The sequence below is a fragment of the Microplitis demolitor genome, chromosome 3 (assembly GCF_026212275.2).
Source record: "Microplitis demolitor isolate Queensland-Clemson2020A chromosome 3, iyMicDemo2.1a, whole genome shotgun sequence".
Classification (NCBI taxonomy): domain Eukaryota; kingdom Metazoa; phylum Arthropoda; class Insecta; order Hymenoptera; family Braconidae; genus Microplitis; species Microplitis demolitor.
In genome coordinates this window covers 8,979,095-9,002,197 of record NC_068547.1, presented here as the reverse complement: position 1 = coordinate 9,002,197, position 23,103 = coordinate 8,979,095, and the positions used below count along the sequence as shown (strand labels likewise).

At 33.8% G+C, this 23,103-nt stretch overlaps 1 protein-coding gene across 5 annotated transcripts in view; it reads right to left on the bottom strand.

Moving 5' to 3' along the window:
• LOC103579963 (homeotic protein ultrabithorax) overlaps nucleotides 1-23,103 on the bottom strand; it is a 265,005-nt gene that overhangs the window by 76,797 nt on the left and 165,105 nt on the right. The window contains exon 3 of one of the 5 annotated variants that reach the window (XM_014440500.2): nucleotides 14,828-14,888. The exons of the other annotated variants lie outside the window; for them this stretch is intronic. Coding sequence (XP_014295986.1) covers nucleotides 14,872-14,888 — 17 coding nt within the window. The 3' untranslated portion in view covers nucleotides 14,828-14,871. The remainder of the gene's footprint in view (nucleotides 1-14,827; nucleotides 14,889-23,103) is intronic. 5 annotated transcript variants of the gene reach the window in all.

Sequence of the window (23,103 nt, the reverse complement as noted above, 5' to 3'; positions counted from 1 at the left end):
TCATAGCCAGTTAAATATAACTATAGCTTAGGCGAATAAACTTTCAAGCCGTTCAATTTCGTGGCCCCAGTTTCTAAATCATATTAAATTTATGGTAACTATTATCACCATTATTCATTTTACCTCATTGTAATATTCAATTTTCGTAAAACACTCTCTGGCACATATGGTCCGTGATTTTGTGTTTATTCGACATGCGATTCGATTGAATTAACTTTAATATATGGTAGTAAATACTTGAAACTAACGACGATGTATTGCAGTATGGTTTCAATGATAATAAATCCATTGTTCAGCAAATAAATTATTTTCATCTGATAGATAATGTATCGTAAGCACCGAGTTCCTTTAGCTCAGTATTGTTGTCGATAATAAATTTAACGATACTATGTCTAAGTTAGCAGAACTGTATGTTATTGGTTTTTTCAATTCGTTAGTATCAACTAAATTATTTAGATGCATGATAAATTTCTGAAATTACTGAGTCGAAAAATTTTATCTGACTTTAGTCTAACTAGACTGTATTTGGACTAATTGATCTGTATTTGAATTTTTATAAAAATTTTAAGCTGTTTTTGATCTAAAGACGATCTAAAAACAGACTAAAATTCATAGACAAAAAAGGTCTGATTTTCGTCTAGACAATAGCAAAAGAAGGCGAAGCATTATGGGAGAAAAGCCTGATTTTGATCTAGAGGCGATCGAAACCTGACTCAAAATTATTTCGCATGTACTATTATTAATTAAACGATTTTCAAACTTGTTGTTAATCATTTTTAGTTTGTATTTGGTCACCTTTAGATCACTTATGATACCGATCGAGTTTAAGATCTTTCGCCTCAATGGTTAATAATATTGTTGTACAATAATTTCTTACTTTAATTTGTAATATATATTCTAAAAATGAAATGTGTAAATGTATATGAAGTTAATCCTATTCATTAAAAATGACGGCATCATTCTGCAGGAAACATAAAACTGGAAAAAATAGTGTACTCTGGTTCAGAAAAATGCTGACAGTAAATTATTACAGAAGTCGTAGTAAGTACACTAAAGGCCAGCAGGTCATGAAAAAAAGATTAAAGAACGAGAGAAGAATACACTTAATCAATGTTAAATGTGACGTGCATATTGTGGTAGTAGAGTAATGCAATGGCGGGTCGATGCTTTACGAGTTACGAGTTTTCGGATAAATTGGCGAATTGTTAGAAGGGATGTTAGAGCGATAATCAAGGGAATTGTTGTGGATGTGGGCGGTTGTTACCCGTGAGTGGACTAGGTAACTCGATACTCTGGACTCCTCGTTCGTTTGTCGTCCTTTATTCCAAGAGAGGATTCAACGTCCTTTTAGCTACTCCCGTGGCGATTTCGTGAGTACAACCTTTTGTCGAACACTCCCCTAAACTTCACCGCGAATACTACTACTATGTCCCAATGGAGATGCTTTCGTAAACCGAATGGCGCCCGTTTGGCATCTGTTGTTCATTTTCTATTTGCTCAGATGTACGTCATTTTTAATAACTAGCTTGAGGCAAAGAGCTGCCCTACTTTCCTAGTCAGCTTAAGTTAAGATGACGCCAATTTCCGAGAGGGATTTCAGAATCTCTTATAAAATATATATTGGATACTCCAATATCCTCGTCTATCAGTAATTTACTCTTTAATTTCAACACTGCTAAAAAATTTTCTTTGCTCTACTCTTTGGTAGCTGTATCCAAAAATAAATTACGCACAGCTTTAGCAGATGATGATATAAGGGAGGGAATAGTAGAATCCTGCTGAAATCAATAACATTTATCTCTCAATCATCCTTGCGTGCTAATAATGTTTGTGCTTGTATCATTCTGTTGGTATCGTATGAAAATAAAAAGATCGTGCTTACTTGGTTTGTCCGCATCATTGAACTTATTATTACAGCTCATTTATTCCCTTTATTTTGAATATAAACAATGTAATTATAAGCCCACTCACGTACTGCCTTCATTAATATTCTATTTGATCGATGTGAAAATAAAAGGTTATAATTACCAAAGTATTTAGAGACTCCCACGAAACTAACGACTTATAGACGATATTCATTTTTTAAGATTTATCGATAGATATCATATTCGTTCAAGAAGTACGATCATTATTCATGCAACGAGATCTTAAAAACGATGTTCGAAGACAAGATATGCAGAATTTTTTTCTTTCAAAATTGAATATTTGTTTTAAGTCAGTCTGTTTTTTTAAATCGAGAGAATGTTTGCTTGCTTAAAAAACGAGAAAATTATTTAATTAAGAATTTTAATCTTAATTGAAGAAAATTAACTTCATATCTGACGTTCCAATTTAATTTTTAAAAAACACTGACTTTGGAAAGGATCGAATTTGCGTCTTTTGAATTAGAGGTCATGTCTACTACCCACTAGGCTGATATACGTCCGAGATATTAGAATCTAAAATTTTAACTATTAATTCTATGACAATGTTATAAAGGTTTTTTTATTTTCCATAGGATCCCTTCTTTGTTTACTTGAATATCAACGGTAATCACCTATTTTATATTTAAATACACCGATTCAGGATGTGAACACTACTATTAACACTCCTTTTTATCTGCTCTACTGTACACATAGTGAATTCTTACTTCAAATAACAAAAACGAAAGTCGCTATTGTGATTCACGACAGTATGAAAAATATTGTTGCTCTCGTACAATCTACTATAAGTTGGGGCTTTATCTATCAGGCTGACCTTACTGTAAGTGGTCTCTCACGAAGGACTTGACGCGAAAATAAGAAAAGTAGAGCACAGATGACTATAAATATCGTTCAACTCTCGCTTGACTCCACGACGGCTCCAAGTAATGTGAGTAGCAAACTGGAAGGTGGCTGTGTTAATTGGTAAAGAGATACAAGATAATATCTAGTACGAGAGGAATATGAGATCAACTAGTGAGTCAACAGTGCCAACAACCGGCAATGCTTCCAAGTTCTTGAAGTATAAAACAGTATATTTAATAAACCTATTATTCCCTTTTGATGCTAACAAATTATTTGATATCACTTGAGTAGAATCATTTCATAATTGAAGAAGATCATTCTTTCTTTACGATACTTAAAAAGCTATACCACGTGAACATTTCGTTTTCGAAATGGTTCTACATATCATAAAAAAAAACACACCTTCTAGCCATGCGTCATTCATATTTATTATACCTCATACTGTAATTTTATTAAAACTACCATAAGATATTCTGATGTCTTTATCAGCACTAAAGCAATTATAGAAAGAATTCAACTGTTACTTCCTACAGAATTATTTTAAACCAGTAAAATTGATGTTATATTAATATTTATCATTAAAACCTATCAATTTATGATGATGATGAATAATTTATTTTGAATTTAACCCAAAGATTTGTGAAAGTAAACCGAAATCTGGTGGTATCGTTTCAAGTGAAGTTGTCAATAGTGGACAAAACTTGAGCGTTTTCGTCGAGATCAGGCTTACATGCTGAATTCGTTAAATAACAGTGTACGTTTTGTATCACACATTATAAGAGATGAGTATGAGATAGCTAAAGTCTCATAGCTACAGGGTACAACTTATTGTGTGCAAATTCTATAAAGCTCCGTCTTATGCGACCAGGTCCTTTTGGGCATCAGTTGGTAAGACCTAATAATGCGTCCCGTCGTGACCTAGCGAGGACGGAACCTCTTCTGATTGCATTTGCTCGAGCGACAATTTATCACCAGTCTTTTATAATTGTGGGTTGCAAAATTTGGAATTCGCTCTTATTTGAAATTACCACGTCTGAGTCATTAGACGAATTCCGTTGTCAATGTTACTTATAGGAAAAACCGGGTATGGTTGTCTCGGGTTGATTTTCACAGCAGTCATTTGTGGCGATCGGTTCATTGATTGGCGTCGAAGAATCGCGAAGTCATCAACTCCCTTTTGACGCTGATCAATAATTGTATTTCGTTCGACAAGTCTGTTACGACCACTGTGTCAACCATACCTGGACTCTCCTATAATAAGCTTAGAAAGTTAAGTATTTAAAACTAAAGGTGTAGGGGAAAGTGGGACAAAATAAGTTTACATTTACATTACATGTAAGCCCTTCTTTTTTAAGGAGCCCATTTTGCCCTAGTCTCCCTTATATGAGTGAGTATCTGGACAGTGGGAAAAGTTGAAATTTTTTGTCTTATTTTACTTATTTGTAAACTTGATTTTAATTTATACTAATCAAACATTTACAATCTATTGTGACATAATTTTACACCTTGAATTTGACATTAAACCCAATGTTTTGTAAAATAGTTTTCTAATACCTTTAGTTACAACAATTCCAAGTTGCTTTTCCATGCATGGTCATATTGCTCCCATTAACATGGCGAAAAGTTGGCGTATGGGACCTTTAGAGCTATGTCGGGGAGCAACCGCCAAGCTTTTAAGCCGTGGCGGGAAGTTTCCCTCTGATCCTCGACAGCGCCCTTGCACCCGGACGGTCGAGCACTTTGAGCTTAAGCCCTGGGATTCCGAAGTTACTGCCACCATGGAATAGCATGCACCGAAGCAGCAGCAGTAGTATCAGAGCTGCCAGAGCCACGAAGATATAGGTATATCTCGCTCGTATGTGTGGGTGTATTTGTAGCTAGATTCTCTCACCCGGCTCCGTTCTCATCCCTTGATCATCGCTATACTACACTTGGAATCTCTTTGCTTTTCTCTCACTCCGCTGAGGTAGATATACTGCAGCTAGTACATCCCCATCGTGACAACGATCGTTCTCTGGGATCGTAGTGGCCAATATTTACAACAGTTACTGCGCGATGTTAAAGTAGTTAAATTGCCAATAATAAATGTGCGTTCAGGGAGTGATTACCCACCGACCAGGTTTCCAACGCTATTTTGCTCTATGCGTTTGTACGCTTGACCAATGAGTTTGCGAACATAGACAGTAACTTTTCAATTAATAGGATTCCAGTTGACTCCCAACGTTTATTCTCATTTCAACGATCATAGAATACATTTATACGAGAACCCGTTGCAAAATGAGACACCATTTTTGAGACAGAACAAAATGTGACGATTTGTAAAAAAAGTTGGGTCAAGATGATCAGTCCCAACAGTGCAGCCAATTTTATAACCATAGCTCATTTGATCTCAGTTAGTTTGTTCGATTGATTACAAAAATTGTTTATTCCAGGCAAAATTTAGCGGACTAAATGTACATCACTTTTGATTGGAATGTTATAATAAATATAAGTTATCAACAGGAAATATGATGACGAATAACAAGAGGAGCTGATGCTGGGATTTAAGATTGATCCGATGTTACCAACCAAGTCGGAGGGTCGTGGCAAGGGTCAACCGAGGGTTTGCTATTATCGTGGTCAAATGGGGTCATTCCAATTACCAAGCAGAATCTTTTACCTTCTACAGCACTAAAGTCTTCGTTTGATTTTATAAAGATTTGCAATAAAAACTATGGTAATCATTTTTAATTTTTAAATTTTATAAACAATATTGAAATTAATTTATATTGAGAAAGTTTTGTCGGCTTAAAAAAATTACGTTTCAATTATAGTCATAGACTGTCGTTTAAAAAGTTATACAATTTGATGCTGTAATATGACTGGCGACAGATGCTGTCTGGTAATTAAAATTTCACTGCGCGAATTAATTGCGAAAATTTTTGATTTATCTTTCTTTATAATAAGAAAATTATATAAACTGGTTATAGAAAGGGGGGGGGGGGGGGGGATACCCATAAAATTTTTCCGTATGAATGTTTAAATATTTACAAGTGTATCGAGCGATTTTAATTACTTTTTGTGTAAATTAAACTTCGTACTTGTGGACTGAGATAATGAAAACTGTGCATTAAAAATAAGTAAATAAGAAAAGGGTTGAAATAAAAAAATAGAACAAAAATAAATAAAATCAATAGTAAAGTGTAGTCTAGAAAAAGTCAGTGCTCGAAGGGTTGGCTTTTAGTCTCAACCCAGGATTCTTTTCAAAGACAAAATAAGCAAAGAAGTCTATAAAATAAAAAAAGAGTACATAAAAGTTTAAGAAAAGACTTGCATACTGGCCAACGTATTCTCGATCCCCTAAGCTTCATGCAAGGCAAATCAAGCTCCAGAAGGTGAATACTATTCCGGGATTGTGCCATCAGTCCTTTAACTTATATTTAAATTTAAGTAAAGTAGAATAGCGTAGGGTGCTGCGTGCACCCGTCAGGATCCAGGAGGCTTATTTATTTCTGGGGGTTTTTTTTTTGTTATACCGACATAGGCCAGCCATGCATTTAGAAAAACACGAGGCATGCTATACGAGCATCACATAACCAGCCCTCAGTGCCTTAACCCAAATTGAATCGAGCTACACTTAAACAAATTGCGCTGAGTTAGTAAATCACTTGAATAACGTTTCCAATGATTTGCATATACCGATTGAATGCCATTGGATATCGAAGTCTAGTACTGTTCTGGCTGTGTTGGTCTAGATAGGATGCTGAAGTCAGCAATCCACTCCTGAAATTGGTTTTCGCTTCCTTGTCCTTTAATAACAGTTATATAATGCTGCCACCGTGAAAAGAAAAAGTATCAATAAAATTTGAAATATTGAAAATAATGGGTTTTAAAATGAATTTCGTCAGAGCTCGTCCTTCAATCGCCGCACGTTCTAAGTCCGATATAGCAGATTGAATAAAAAGTCTTTCCATAAAAACTAAAATATAAGTTGGTCTCTTGTGGGATAGTAGTCCCTTAGAGGGAACCATACCCGGCATAAAGGAAAGGTGATAAATCTTATAGTCGCCATCTCAGAAACTATTGCCCGACATGTTCCAATATCTTATGGTTTCATCCTCAAGGCGTTGTCGCCGTCATCGGCTCCTCTGGACTGCAGTAATTAAGGGAGAAGACTGGTCGAGATATTCGTGACCGTAGAGATGTTGCAGTAGTGTGATGTGGTGATGTAGTTCAAAATGACTCGACATGGAGGGTGAGAACCCTCGTGGGTGATGCCAAGTGATATATTGGCCAATAAACTGATGTTGGCGTTCGATTCCCGAAATGGCTGTAGGATCGCCGCCATTATTGGATTAGCCCCACGCGAGTATTCAGGGGGATTTGGGTTTACGAAACTGTATGGCTGTTTACTAAGAAACAGTATCAGCCAGCAAGAAACGTATCACCAAAGTCCTCGAAAATAGCTATGAATTATATTCGCCAAAGGGTTGATTTTACTCTGAAGAAGAGCAAGAAAACTAATGGCAAAAAAAAATGATGGCAAACTTTGCCCAAGTCTGATTAAGCGACAAAGTTAATGGTCTGATACTTTATTCCATTTTTTTTTAGTTTAAGTTTATTTTTGTTTTATGGAAAATAAAGTAGTTAAAGTATGCCAAGTTGGTAGAAGAATTTTCATCGTAATTCTTAAGTTATTTAACGACAATGAGTGTGCATTAATGAAGATAACAAAAAATACTCGGTGATTTTAAAAGCCAATCATTTAATTAACGCGATGAACTAAGGGAGTAAGAGATTATTTTTGACTTGCACAACGATAAGTTAATTTAATGAAATAAAATTAATTATGACATTTCTCTTGAAAACATTATATGTGAAAAAAGGTAGTTTATAACTTTCCCGAAAACTTTCAATGCCTTGCTTAGGGCGGCGCAAAAAAACCGACTATTTTTTTTTTCGATCTCACATGAAAATTTGTTGGTTTACGATGTTTTAAGAAGCCTTTTCAAAAATCAGCTCGATAAAAAGTTTTCAAGAGGTCGCTCACGAATTTTGAAAATATCAAAAATTATCGAAGTCGGAATTTTTTATTTCAAAATTTTTTCTTTTTCATGGCAGCAATAGTTTATATTTCTAAAATCATGACTATACTGAAAATCTGAGCCTAAAATTCAAATATTTAAACGGCGCTCAAGAATTTTGAATATTAACTGATAATATGTAACTAATTGTTGATATCAGTTGTTGTATTTTTTTATAACTTAATTATTGTCATTTCAGTAAAATATAACTTTTGCATAACCAAAAATATACAGGACAGTCTTAAATAATAAATTTTGGTAAGTTTTGTATAAGCAAAAAAACCGAAAAATTGAATTAAAAAATAAAAAAAGTATGTAAATAACTTATTATTTCTATTTCTCGGGTTATATTTTTATTCATTGTCCTGCTAGTTGATGGTGAAAAAATCAAGAAGCTTTATTTTTAATATAAAGGTCGCTTGAAAACTTCCAAAAGACAGCACTCGGAAACATTCAAAATTCTTGAGCGAGGTTTAAATATTTAAATTTGGGGCTTAAATTTTCAGCGTAGTCATGATTTCACAAATATAAACTATTGCTGCCACGAGAAAGAAAAAATTTTGAAATAAAAAATTCGAATTTCGATCATTTTTAATATTTCCAAAATTCGTAAGCGACATGTTAAAAATTTTTTATCGAGCTGATTTTTGGAGAGAATTCTTAGAACATCGTAAACCAACAAATTTTCATAAGAGACTTGAAAAAAAAAAATAGTCGGTTTTTTTGCGCCACCCTAACCTTGCTATAGTAAATTGAAATTTAAATTTATGGACCGCAAAAACTATTAAATCTAGAAAATATTGCAGGTCGACAAATTTGATCTGATTTTAGTCTAGCAAGACTCGATTTGGACTAGTTAGTCTGTATTTGAACTAGATCTGTCTTTTGATTTTTCTAAGAATTTTATGAAAACAAAAAAAATGCATAATATTTTGAAAAAATTTTGATCTAGAGGTGACTAAACCAGACTACAAATTATTGAAAGCAAGTCTGAAAATATTCTTAATAAGGAATAGTAGGAGTTTTTCGACCCAGTATAATCAATCAAAATTTTTGAATAAGAAGTATCCTGCTCTCTTAAATATGAAATAGTGAAAATAGTGACTATTCACTATTTGCTAGTGAAAAGTATATCACTAATTCAAATAGTGGTATACTTTGCACTAGCAATAAGTGACTATTCACTGCCAAATAGTGAGTGTCACGTGATTTTCACTAATTCGTTTTTAGAGAGTGGGTCAAAAAATTTGATCCGTTTCAAATAAACAATTAAATTTTTAGTTATTTTTATTCATTCTAATATTTATTTGTGTTTAATGAAAATGTGAAATTTCATCGAGTTTTGCTCGGACTATTCCTTATTTCAACTATTTCCAGATATGTTGTCGATAATTTTTAGTCTAATTTTGGTCACCCCAAGATCAAAATCAGATTTTTTTCTCAAAATATTTTACAATTTTTGTTTCTATCCAGATTTAAATTGGATTTTTTCTGTCCATTATTTTTTTACCCTGTTTCTGATATTCTTTAGATCAAAAACAGCTTAAATTTTATATGAAATTCAAAAGGTATATTAATTACTTCAAAAACAGACTAATTAATCCAAATGTAGTATAGTTAGGGCAAAATAAGATCAAATTTTGCAACCCAGGTATATTGATAAAATAGTAATTTTACTTAAATAATTATTTGTATCATGCTAATAAATTTAGTAACTGCAGATAAAGCATCACAACTACTCTTTTTTTTTTTTGCTGCCATATATCAGTATTACTAATACATAACTATCATTTACATAAATTTTAAAATCCATTGAATATTTTTTTCCAATAAAAATTTCGGCATCTGCTTATTTCCCTGGGTTATAAAGATCTACTGATAATTAAAAAATGACTTAATTAGTGTAAAAATTATAATAACCAACACTTTAAAAGAAATAATGTTCAAGGCAACTGTCTTTACCCTTTTTTATATATATATATATATTTCCTCCACTTAAGCTCAATGAACATTTGTTTTAATTGCCAGATGTTTATGTCCGTCTATATTTAGCTTTCGGCTTACTTAACTCTGAAAATGTACGTGTTTATAGGAATATTTTGTTGAAAAAAAGAAATATTTCTCTCGTCTATTTTCTTCGAAAGTTGAAGGTTTGCACAATTTTATTTTTTACATCTTGTGTAATATCTTTGAAAGACTTTGATTTTGTTGCTCAAATTAATTTCTGTTGGCATTTGCTCGACTTTTCCCATCAATTATCAGTTGTTTAAAAAATATCTGAGCAAATAACCCCAATGAAAGTTACAAAAACAGATACATTTCTCTACTTTAAAAGGACTGACAGAGATAGACTTGTGGTTCCGACGGAATTATCTTTTAAGAAAGTAAAGTTGTCTGAGAAAAATGAAGTAAATAATTTATTTTGGAAATTTTTCATCACCGATATCCTTCAAACTAATTAACCGATTTGGATATTCGAGTCGGCATTTGACGCAGTTATTCAGCCTTCAGCAGTCAGATATTATTAGAAATTAATTGTCGAGATCTGTTCAAAATTCGGTTTTCGAAAATCAGATCGAAACCAATAACTTCATTTTTTAAGAAATTTCCATTTTTTTTGCGGGAACTTAAAAAACGGTTTGTGATCTAGAGTATTTTAATAAGAATTTGACAGCGCGTGAAAAAGCATGTAATGTGGTGAACATGTTTTCGAAATTTATCATATAATTGCCGTATCTGTAAGCATAATTTATCATATTATTATATTGCTTGAATATTTTTAACAACTTAAAGAACGTGGACACGAAAATTTTATAAGCCGTTTGAAAGCTTAATAATATGGAGCTGTGAGGAGACATGGAACCAAAACAACACTCATTAATCTCTTATATTTTAATAAGAATATTCGTAAAGCCTTCGGGTAAACGCTTAAACGTTTAGAAAAATAAGGGTAATTTGTGACGTAGAAAAAATGTAAAGGCTTGTGTACAAATTCAACTTCTTTCAACGCATCTTTAATAGAGGATATTGCTTTGCATTTTGTTCTGACTGCAAGCAGATTGTAATATTCATGATTATATAGTATGTGAAGGCGAAGAGTAGTAATCAGAGTCTCTACAACAACGGTTTTAATGGTCATTGACTTATAATTTATAATGTAAGAAGTATCAGATAATAGACAAATGCAATGCTATTCATATGCTACTGGCAACCCCCTATTACATGTCACCGGAAGGACTAAATAAAATTTTCTTGTCTATCGATTCACCCTCCAATATTGGCTATTAGTATCGGATGACATATCGTACGCCTCGGCGAACAATCAAGTTCAATCCATTTAGCTCTACATCTAATGACTAAAATATAAGCTTACAAAGAAATTTATATATATATATATATATATATAGATTAACAAAATCAAATATAGATATGCCTTGAGCACTTGCGTTATCCTTATGTAGCAAAACGAGAGAAAAAGAAGAAGGAGAAGAAGAAAATAAATGAATAATCGATGACTGGAAGATCTCTCGAAAAGAGCGGTTGGACGTCTCCAAACCCGAAACCCAATTAAGAAATGTTTTGTCCGCCGCGGGTAAGAAGAGTAGATGAAACAGAAGACCGGCAAGAAGAAGAAGGAACAGCAACAGGAACATCGAGTATGGAATATGGAGGAAGACAACAACAGAGACTACGGTAAAGAAGAGAATGTGAAAGAGAGTAATGGTAGAAAGGACGGGCAAAGAAGAAATGGCGGGGGAGATGAAAAAACCTTTGGAGGGCAACGTATCTTAACGTGCGTGCTAAAGAGAATAAGAGTATGAAGAGTGAGGAGAGAAAAAAGTTCATCTTCTCAGCTTTCTGTAAGAGTCCCAGCGTGAGGCCGCTTAGAATCAAATCCGATCGGGATGAACGCGAGTTTCTCAAGACCTTATAAAGTGGGTTTTGCGCATAAAGGCGGTAGAACGGCAGCTGTTTAAACCAGCAAATTAGTAGCCGGTGCGTGATTGGCCCGTTACCCCCTACTTCTCCCCCGTCTACATCGCAATGCCCGTCTGACACACTAGCAAGTATATATACACCAAAACAAAACGAAAAAGAATAACAAGATTTGTTCTCTTCTTGGAGAGCACTAATTCTTTTTTCTTCTTGCAATTTACTCCCGATATCTTTATGCCTAAATTTACGAGCAGATAATCATCGAGGGATGTTCCGGGATTTTTTTCGCAAATTATTATTATTTATATTACACACCACTGAAGGGATATCTCTCTGCGAGTCTCGCACGCGGGAGCATCAATTAAATACGAGGGCAGTGCTGGTTAGTACCCTTTCAAATGACTCTATTACTGCTCGGGATTTTTGGCCGAGTGAAAAAAACCCAGAGGGAGTCGCCTGGGTGGATGACCCGTAGATTGAGTCTTTAATCGATACATCGGCTTTCTTTATCTTCAATCTTTTTATTAATAATATTTATTTACAAGCATCACATCATTATTTATAATTACCACTCTGTTTTTATTCCATAGTCTCAATCTATCTAACTTTCGATTCGATTAGGTCTTAATCTTAATATGTGTCTATTCCCTATTTCCTCTAAAGCATGAATATATCCCGAAATCGGATAATGGTACACTGGTACACTGAAAGAAAAAATGTACATTTTCAAGCAAAAATGCTTGATTTAAGTATTTTAGTTACTTAAATATTGCCAAGCAATCATTTCCTTCAATCAAGTAAACTAATAACTTGGTTCAAGTATTTTGTTTACTTGCTTCATACTAAGAACAAAATTTGATTTTGTTGAAAATATATTATGAGATACTTAGTTGAACTTCCCGCTAAGAATATTGAAAATTTTCAAAAAAAGGAAGTTATTGGTTTCGATCTGATTTTCGAAAATCGAATTTCTAACAGATCTTGAAGGTTTGAGGTTCTAGAAAACTATTCAGACTAATTTCAAAAGGATGTCCGAGTGTGTGCATGTGTGTACGTACTTACGTACGTATGTGAACATACTATAACTTTTGAACGAATAAACAGATTTAGATCTTTAGGGTCGCATTCGAAGTGGCTTACCAATGTCTAAGTGCTGAGAGAAATTGAGCTCGATCACTACTGTACGTTTTGAGTTATTTAAAAAATAAAATTTTTTTAAAAATGCTTTTTTTCGATAACTTGTAATCTACTCGATAGATGGATTTCGAAATCTATCTAGGTATTAAACTTTGTAAGATGCGTCAAATGCCACTTTAACCATAAAAATCGGTTCATTAGTTTAAAAAAAATCGTTGTCAAAAAAATTCCAAAAAAGTGTTTTTTTTTCTAATAAAATCCAAATCGTTGAACTAATTGACGACAATTTTTATTTTAACGTAGTTGAAAATTTGCATCAAATATCACTTTAAACGTCAAAATCAGTTCCATATTCCAAAAGGTGTTGGCGATTACAAATAAAGAAAATTACGATTTACTTCATTATTTTTATTTGTTATTGTTTATTACTTGAATTTCCGCAATGGAAGCTGCGACATTACTATTTTAAAGCTTGAAGAACTCAAAAATGTATTAACAATAGTATTTTCGCACTCAAGAGCTCAAAAATAACGGGAAGTTCTATTTATGCTTCTAGAAATTTATTACTGAAGTGGAACAATAAAAACTGTCAATTTAATTTTAGAAAAAAATTGCTTATTTTCAGTATTTATGGAAACAAGAAAAACAATTACTTAAATTAAATTTTTTCTCTCTCAGTGTATAGATCAGTCGCATCAAAAACTGTACCACAATCGAGATGTACGTATTATTCTTTAAGAACACAATTAAAATCTACCACCAGCGAATGGTTGATGTACTCGGTAATTTTAAAGATATATATTACTTGAATAAAAAACCTCGGATGACTTTGACAGAGCCGAAGACCAAGAAGGGCATGTATCGTGCTTAAAACATCAGCATCACGGAACTCATGCAGCGTGAGCGAAACTACAGCACGACTTTCAGCGTTGTATCGACAATCGACCTATCTCTTTCGATAGTATACAAGCGAGGCCCACGTACTGCAGCCAATGTGATCCCATTGGCGATCCGATTCTGTGTATACGTTGGCGCATGAGAGCATCTCGATGAAACTGCCGTAATAGCCGAAGGATCGTAAATCTTCACTAGCAGCCGTCACGGTGGTTCCAACGACCAGCAGAAGCAGCAACAACAGCAGCACCAGCACCACCAGTAAAGGTGTACACAAACGCTCTTTGGTTCTTTCCTGTTCTAGTGTCTTAGAGATAGGATGCACAGTTGATATTACTGCTGCTTTTGCTCTCATCGATTCCTGCTGTATTGCATCGCGGATTCACCGGTCCCGGAATATTCCATAATTCTCTCTCTAACTTACTAACTGACTGTGCAGCCGGTTGTTTTATCGCTCTACTAAATCGGTTAAATTGAAACTTTTTAAAACCTAGTTAACTATTGCTCAGAGGTTTTTAAATGCTTAGTTTGAGTTGTTGTTGAACAAAGAGCATTTCGTTGGATAGGAAATTTATTGATTGTACACTACTAGTACTTACTATACCGTGGAACAGATAAACGAACTCTAAAACACACCGCGAGTCCAACTATTTTATCTAAATGGGTATTTCCCTCTGTCGAATGAGTGAAAGATTTCTTCACACCTATCGCTATTGACCGTTACCAGTAATTGTATCAACATAACAATTTTTCATTTAGAGAATTTCTTTGTTGGTAAAGTACAACGATTAATGGCGCTGGTAGTTTTATCTATGTACACTATATTAAGATATGTCTGATGAAAGATTTATGCTAAATAGTCGAACTACAAAAGTTTTATATTCACAGACGGTCACGGAACATGATTTAAAAAGGGCGTGGACCTAAGTTGCGTAATACTATTTAATTTGAGAGTTAACCTTAATTTATCTTGGACTGGTCAGTGTATTACTTGATTTGGTCTTGTAATAATTGTGTTTAAAACCTACTCACTCGGTGACACGATTTATGTACATCTCCTTACGTTTAGCAGCAGATTATTGAAGGCTCTTACCTGGAACAAAAATAAATAAGATTTGGTTAGAAAATCAATGATGAAAAATAATATATATACATATGTGGTAAATATTTGAATTAAACGAAGCTTAGAATCAAAATTGATATTAATAAAACTCAGTGTTTCTTTAAACCCCCCTATAAGTCGATTTTGAAAATGAAGATTTTAATTTTTACTGTTATTAGATACCGATAATTGACTTCAGTCGTACGAAAATATCAATAATCGTTAAAACTATCATTTAATCAAAACTGCAGAAGGTTTCATATATAATACAATCAGGTTTTTCGTCACAAACTCTGTAAAAAACCGTCCATTGCATTGCTGCAGATGAAAAACCGGACAGCTCGTCGACATAAGCCTTTAAATGATCTCATACAGAATTTCGCTTCATTGAATTCTGGCGGCAGGTGCACTGGAACGAAAATACCGTCGACATGGTTCCCGTAGGAGGAGAGAAAGGAGGTTAAGGGAGGGTATAGTGGTCAAGACAAAAGACAGCAGGTCTTTTGGAAACTGGGACCAGTTGGAAAAAAGTTGTAGGACGTATCTGAACTGTCTCGCCATCATGTCGGCGTCAATTCGTGTTCTTTCATTTATTCTTTCTTTCACCGGTGATTCGCCAATTCGCGATCGCAGTCTGGTGGCATCAACATTGCTACCAAGTCGCTATTCACCAGTGAGAAAAAGTTTGAGCTAAGGGATATATATAACATCAGATGGCAGAGGACCGAATGACGATGAAGAAAAGAGACGAGAGGTGAACACAAATGACGAGAAAGAAGTTGGCAACTCAACGAAAGAAGAGGAATAAGGCGGCATCAGTCAGCCGGAGCTAATGGGACGCAATTAAATGATTCGTTTCAAAGAGCGCCGCCGTATGCGCGCGAGAATGTCGCGAACTAGAAGCCGGTCTTAGAGTCTCAGGGTCTGATATTCTGAATCGCTGTGGCGAGTACCGTCGGCAAACTATGGCAGCGAGCATTGGCAGTAAAGGGACCACGCGACGAGTCTCTAGAAAAATCTCGGCTACGTCCAATTCCATCTCATTAGCGAGAAAACGGCAGCTGATGCTTGTCTCTGGCGGACTTAGCACAAGAAGAAGAAGAAGCCTTCGGGAGCCATGTATGGAACCGGTCTCTGTCCGCTATCTATAGATGGAACATACCCTCAAAGCTAGTATACCGGGTGTCGCCCACATGCACGTATACCTTTTTCCTCCTTTTCATAACAAGTTACAATTATTAAAATTCAAAAATTTTTTCAAAACTTTAAATCCATACACAGAAAAAAAAATAACTTTGTTGATACGTCGAACTAATTAACCGATTTTTGTATTCGAAGCAACATTCAACGCAGTTTTTCAGTATTTAGCGTTAAAACATTATTAAAGTCAATCAGTTTTTTGATTTTTGAGTTTATTAAAGAAAAACAATTTTTTGGAAGTTTTTTGACAACGGTATCTCTTGAACAATTAATCCGATTTTGATAGTTGAGGTGGCATTCGATCCGGCCTACGAAGTGTTAGACCTGGATAGATTTTGGAATCACTCCATGAAGTAGATCACAAGTTATCAAAATAAAGCATTATTCAAAAAAATTTATTTTTGGAACAACTTTAACCGTACTGTACCGATCAAGCTTAATTTTCCTCAGCACTTAGGCATTGATAAGTCGCTCCAAATACCACTTTAAAAATCTAAATCGCTTTATCCATTCAAAAGTTATAGTTTGTTCACATACGTATGTACGTTCATATACACATGCATAGACTCGGGTATCGTCTTGAAAATACTCAGAATAGTTCTTTAGAAACTCAAAACGTCGAGATCTGTTAGAAATTCGATTTTCGAAAATACAGCCAAAACCAATAACCTCTTTTTTTGAAAATTTTCAATTTGCTGACCGGTAAGTTAAAAATTCTTGAAACAAAAATTGGCATTCTTCAAACTCGTACTCTAGGTTCAAGAATATTTTACTATTTTTTCTGTGTGATTTCCTTGTCACATCATCGTTCATCTTTAATTAGTATAATTTTCAATCAACTTCAAAAGTGCACTTCTTTATTACATAATTATTCATTTCATAACACTGTAAGTACAGATACTTGATTTCATATATTTTTCATTCAACTCCCCTTCTCTCTTGTTCTGCGTACCGTTGTCAGATCTAATGATAAGACGCATTGTTCCAACACACCTGGTCGCATCCTACTGACTAGTACAATTAATGTGCCAAGATAGTATGGAGGCCAGTTTTAACCCTCGCGATCGTTATTAAATTGCAACGAACAATTTATTGGACTATAATTGTTTGTTTTTATTATAATAAAATTGTGATAAAGCAGTAGCTCATTATTTCACTCAATATGAATTATTCATTTGTTAAATTAATATGACTGTATTATTTTATTATTTTTTGTTTATATATGAAGAATATATGATATCATTTTTTAGAACACCCCGTACATATACGTATTTTATACATCGATCGGTTCCATGTATATAAAGCTTGCGCATAGTGATCATGTATGAAGACAGTGCGGAGGCAGGATGCACATGCACACATGTGCTGCAAAACAAAGCGAGCTCGTTAGGAGGTACTTCGCAACAACTACTGTGGCTTCTGCTGCTGTACTCTTTATTCAAGGAGAGGTAGGTACAGTCCTCCCGCTGTCTCTGTCTACATCAACATTGCAGTGGTCACCGATTCGATTGGGTTTGTTGTAAATACGGTTCGTTTGTGAGAACAAAAAAATGTAAATGAAAAAACCATGAAGAATAAGAGTATGGAAAGTTAACATCCAAGTATAATCGGACATGCTTCGATTTCCATCATGGCCGACTGTATCACTGAGATAACAATCCGAGAATAAGTGATTGACTTTCATCTGCTAAGTTGGGACATTCAACTAAATTGATCCAGTCAGTAAATAAATGAGTTATATATTTTTCAGTTTTATATGATAATATACCGATTTTTACAACAGAGTATTGTTTAGAAATTAATTACATAATTTTTTAAATGTTTTCTTGAAATTGATAAAAAATTTCTTCAATTTATAAATTTAAATTCTTGACCCGAGTATAATTTTGTTCAATAAAAGTTAAAAGTTCTTTGCTCAGAGAGCATTGAATTCTTGCACCAACTCTATTACTGACTTGAAGCAATAGTGGTAAGAACTTTGTTCGAGAAAAACAGTTTCTTGATTTTTGAAAACCCCCATTTGACTGTTCATCCCATGGAAAATAGAAAACCTCTAAAATTAAAAGTTAAAATCTGGGTTCTAATATCTCAGACGTATGTTAGCCTAGTGGACAGCAGGCAAAACTTCTAATTCAAAGGACGCGAGTTCGATCCTATCCAAAGCCATCGTTTTTTAAAAATTAAATTGGAACGTCAAAATATTAAGTCAACCTTTGACGTCATTGTTTTCATTTAAAAAAGAGAGTACATGTGTTAGTATGATAATGTGCCGTCTTGAATAGAGTCGCTAGTGTCTTAAACCAAGAGAATGAAATACTTGAGACAAGAATATCGTGATATTGGTCAAAGAATAGAATCATTTCGTTTAAAACATTATAATTTTTAATTTCGAGTTAAAAAAACTCAATGACCCAAAACAGACAGCAAAAAAAATTTTATACGTAGTAATCAATAATCACAAAATGTATCTTTAAAAAATTAAAAATTATAATTTCGAAAATAAGTGATATGTATTGATACGAATCCCAGTTACCGCTATCGGCTGTTACGTAAAATATTTGATTAAATCAATATAAACATATAATATATTCAGAATTACGTAAAGTTTAAAAAATTATAAAGGAGAAACAATTAAATATAATTGACCTATAAACAATTTAACACATTTTTATTGATTAATTCATATTATAATGATGGTGTGACTAGAAATACCCGAGAAAAAATAACAGATACTTATCTTACTTCAAAGTAATACATTTTTTTAGATAATTAATCATTTCCGTTCAAAATTATACAGAGGGTAAATTAACTTGTTGCGTTACAAGATTTTCTTGCTGATGATTAGACAGGATAAATGGTTATGTGACAAGTCGATGGAAAATGACTCGATGGACATATATAATAATGACTTTAATGAACAAATGATAGTAGAAAGAGGGGGAGCAAAACGGGCTTTTTTAAAGTAATAGATTAAAAAATAATTAAATTTCAAAATTTATTATTGACATACATCTGAAGTAATTTGATACTGAGAGTTCTTTTATTGTAAATTGATAAGAAAAAAATCAAATTGATTTCATTCCATTTTTTTGCAAAAACAAAATTTTTCAAAATCCGTAAAAAAATTCAAAATAATACTTCATTATATTTACAAGTGATTTTGGAATATTACCATTTTAAAAAAGATACTTTTTTTATAAAATTTCGCGGTTATCCCCGCCCTCTCCTCCTCCCTTATAGTGACATTTCTCGACACAGCTTACACACATGATGCCTTGGTTTCCACGTCACGTTGCAGCCATTTAAGATCCTACATGCCTCCAGTGAAATATAATTTTTATATCTATATATACGACATAAAAGATATGAACTCGGAACATAAGAGTAGTTATTGGTTTTTCCTGCGAACATTAGTACCACACTGACGCTCAACGCACGATCTAGTCCTTCATTTCTCTCGTCAACTCATTTCACGACAACTATTATTACTTTTTTATTTTCCATATCTTCAATAAAGCTTCGTGCTACACGACCATCAATAACCGGCTTATTGCAACAACTATTTATTTTATAATTATTTTTTTATCTCTCGAAAAATTAAGAGCTTTATATCATGCAATATTCTCTGCTGGGTATGATGATACAAAAAGTATTTGATAGGATCATTAATCAAATATTTTTTGACAACCGTATTCGTAATAAATAAAAGCCGAAGGTTGTTTGTAATCAAAATGGTGGACAAAATGAGGTTATGGTGGAACCCACGGCGGGAAGCTGGTTAATGTTTGAGGGATTAAATGTGATAAAGCTGAAAGACTGAATTATAGACTTATTAATACCAATCACTTCATTAATGGATTACAGGACCGGCTACAGCTACAGCGTATAAACCATATATGCAACATATGTACCCAGATATTAATCTTGCGTGCGTTACTTCATGTTGGTTCCACGAAATATTATTTGTTGCATGCTGGTTTTCTTTCCTTTCCTTTAAAGAACCAACTGAGAGACTGAGAGAGAATACTTATGGAGACACATTCGATAGAGACCGCAGGATCCTTCATAAGAGCAGTTGAACAACATAACTTTGGCAACCTTTTTTTTCAGTCCCGGGCACTACACCCTGAAGGGGGAGAATACACAAAACCGGCCAACAAGCGAAATGAGAAAAGATATGGGAGGTGATCGGCCTCTCTTCATTTTTGCGAGGTGGAGTCATACATGATGGTGTGTAGAGTGCGCGAAAAAAAGATAACGGGGCAAAAAGAACACATCAGTTACTAAAATTTACAAAAAAAAGCAAGACAACGGCGAGGTGAAAAAAAAAAACGGGATTAAACGATTAAAAAAAATGAATGGGGGAAAAGAGGTACAGAAGTAGAAGAAGAAGAAGAAGAAAAAGGAGATAGAAAAGAAACTGAGCCAAGCCACGGTCGAACATAGCTCTCAAGCATTGTAGGACGAGTTTATGCGATTTTTACACTCGATCTGATTTTTTGGCGGCGCGCCTCGCTCTCGCAAGACAGATATATGTCCCGCGGTGTACAAGAGCTCTGCGCGTATAAAGACATCGAAGCAAAGCCAACGAGAATTCCTCATCCCATTCCCAATGTCTCTTTCTCTCTCTATGTCCGCTGTGACCGTCTATCTTTTCGCTGTACTCTCTTACAAACGCACATATATGTGTATATAAATATTCTTTTCCTCAGTCTTCTCTGTTCTACTGCAACCTTTGGTTCGTTTCTTCCGTTCTTTCAATGTCCTACCATGCTCTTTGCCACCATACTTGGAATACATCCCTCTCTCCGAAGCAAAAAAAGTCTGCTCAACCAGCACCACTGTTCCGTCCCGAATGCAGCGGAATAAAATGACAAAAAAGAACAAGAAAAAGATGAGGAAGAAAATAAGTTGAAGGAACAGAAGAAGAAGAAGCGAAGGGCCTCGCCCATAACCGGTTCATTCTCTCTCCTTGCAGTCTGTCCTTCGTTCTCGCATACTTTTGCCAACCGACCAATCGCCCAATACAGCCAACATGTCTGATACACCACATTCGTACACATGACCATACAAGCCCAGTGCAAGGGCTGCTTGCAATAATAAACTCCTACGACCTCATCACCAATTATATAAATAAATAAATTAATCACCGAGAAATTGTTTATCGTCTATTAAACGCAGTCACTATCACGCCGATTGATAGATTCTCTTTTAATTGGCTCTTAAGGACAATCATTTTATTTAGTGTTGCAAGAACACAATTGAATCATCGAATAATTGATTTTCTAGTTTCAACAATCGATATTTTTTAATCGATCATTGTTAATTATACGATTTTGCAACTTTTAAGTTGTTTTTACAACACAATTGCTTTTGATAATTATTAATATTTTATTTTTTTATTCTTACTTTAATTATTTTTTGACATTATTAATTATCATTTGAATTTAAAATTATGTATTTTTTATTTTTTCTTTCAGTTTAATTTTTATTATTTAAAATTTTTTTAAATCTCCCGCCTTTTTTTTAGATGTCGCTTTTTATTTTTCAATCCTACTATCACACCTAGTACTGCTGCCAGTAGTTCTTGAAAGAAAAAATAATAATAAAAATAAAAAATGGCTGCTAAATTTATTAGTAATTACTGGTTTTAAGTTTTTAATCAATTACAATTAAACAAAAAGGATTTAGATAGTGATTTCTATAGGATTCTTGAGACAAATAATACAAAGCTACTAAAAAAAAAATTGGCCAATTTATTATATTTTTCTAAAGTTGTCGTAGTTCCGAAGATTAATGCGGACGATTGGCAGCACTGATTTCTTGGATTAAAATAACTAATTTTAAATCAATGGAATAAAGAATCGACTTAAGACCGGGTCGACATTATTCCTTAATAAATTATCTTTGAACTCGTATCCAACTTAATCGATTTTAGCGTAATCAAAAAAGCGTAGAGATGATTTAACGTCAGTAAATTAGTCGAAAAAAATGAATCGATCATAAATTACAAAGCGCATCGCGCTTGAAGTGTGCGAAATCTGCTCATTTTTTAATCTAACAAAAACTGACTACTGTCTTATGAACAAAAACTTTCAATCTCCCTAAAAAATTTTTTCTAGTTCTAAGAAATTTTAATCTTCAATTCATAGTTTAAAATTATTCTCGGGCCAGAAATCCTTTTTTTCTGTGTAATACAACTGATAACTTAACTTTGATGATTTTCATTCTACTCATGGTTGCAAAACAGTAAAAGCGCGGCAAAGAGCTAAAGAAGAATGCTGAAACAGCGTCCACTCATCACGTGTAGTCGCTTTTACATAAGCACCATGCCGCCGGGTGGTGAGGTTGAACGCTTTTACAACTCAATGCAGAGAGCACACAGTCCGAAGGTTCTTCTTCTCTCTATAGATCCTTTTCCTGCTCGTGTTGTTAAGATATTCTCATTCATTCCCTCTTATTCTGTATCCGAATACTCCTTGTTCGTCATTTAAACGCAGATATATATAACATATACATATACGTATAGTCATACCGCAAATGGCAAACATCCGGTTACTATTATTCCTTTTACGACTTTGTTCTAAATATTTATAGATTTTTTTAGCGTGAAATTCATTGGAATTTATTATTATACTGACCATCAAGTGTTCAGAGCAACACAATATAAATCGGTGAGAAGATTTTCTTAAAAACATTTAAAATAAATGTTTTTAAAAAATACATTTCAAGATTTATAGAACGAAATTTAAATCTTGACAAGAATATTTAATAAAAAAAATTAAAAACAGAATTTTTTGGCTAGAAAAAGATTAATTTACTGTTTGATTTAATGAAAAAGTATAATGTAAGTTTATATTTATTTGTTTGATCACGTCTGAAGAATTTATCATGTGGGTTTCATTTCAGTCCCCGTATACGCTCTTGTCCTTCAGAGTCTACTTCGAATTCCAAATATAACTTATCTCAGTATTACTATACACGAAACGGGAGAAAAAAATAGTTA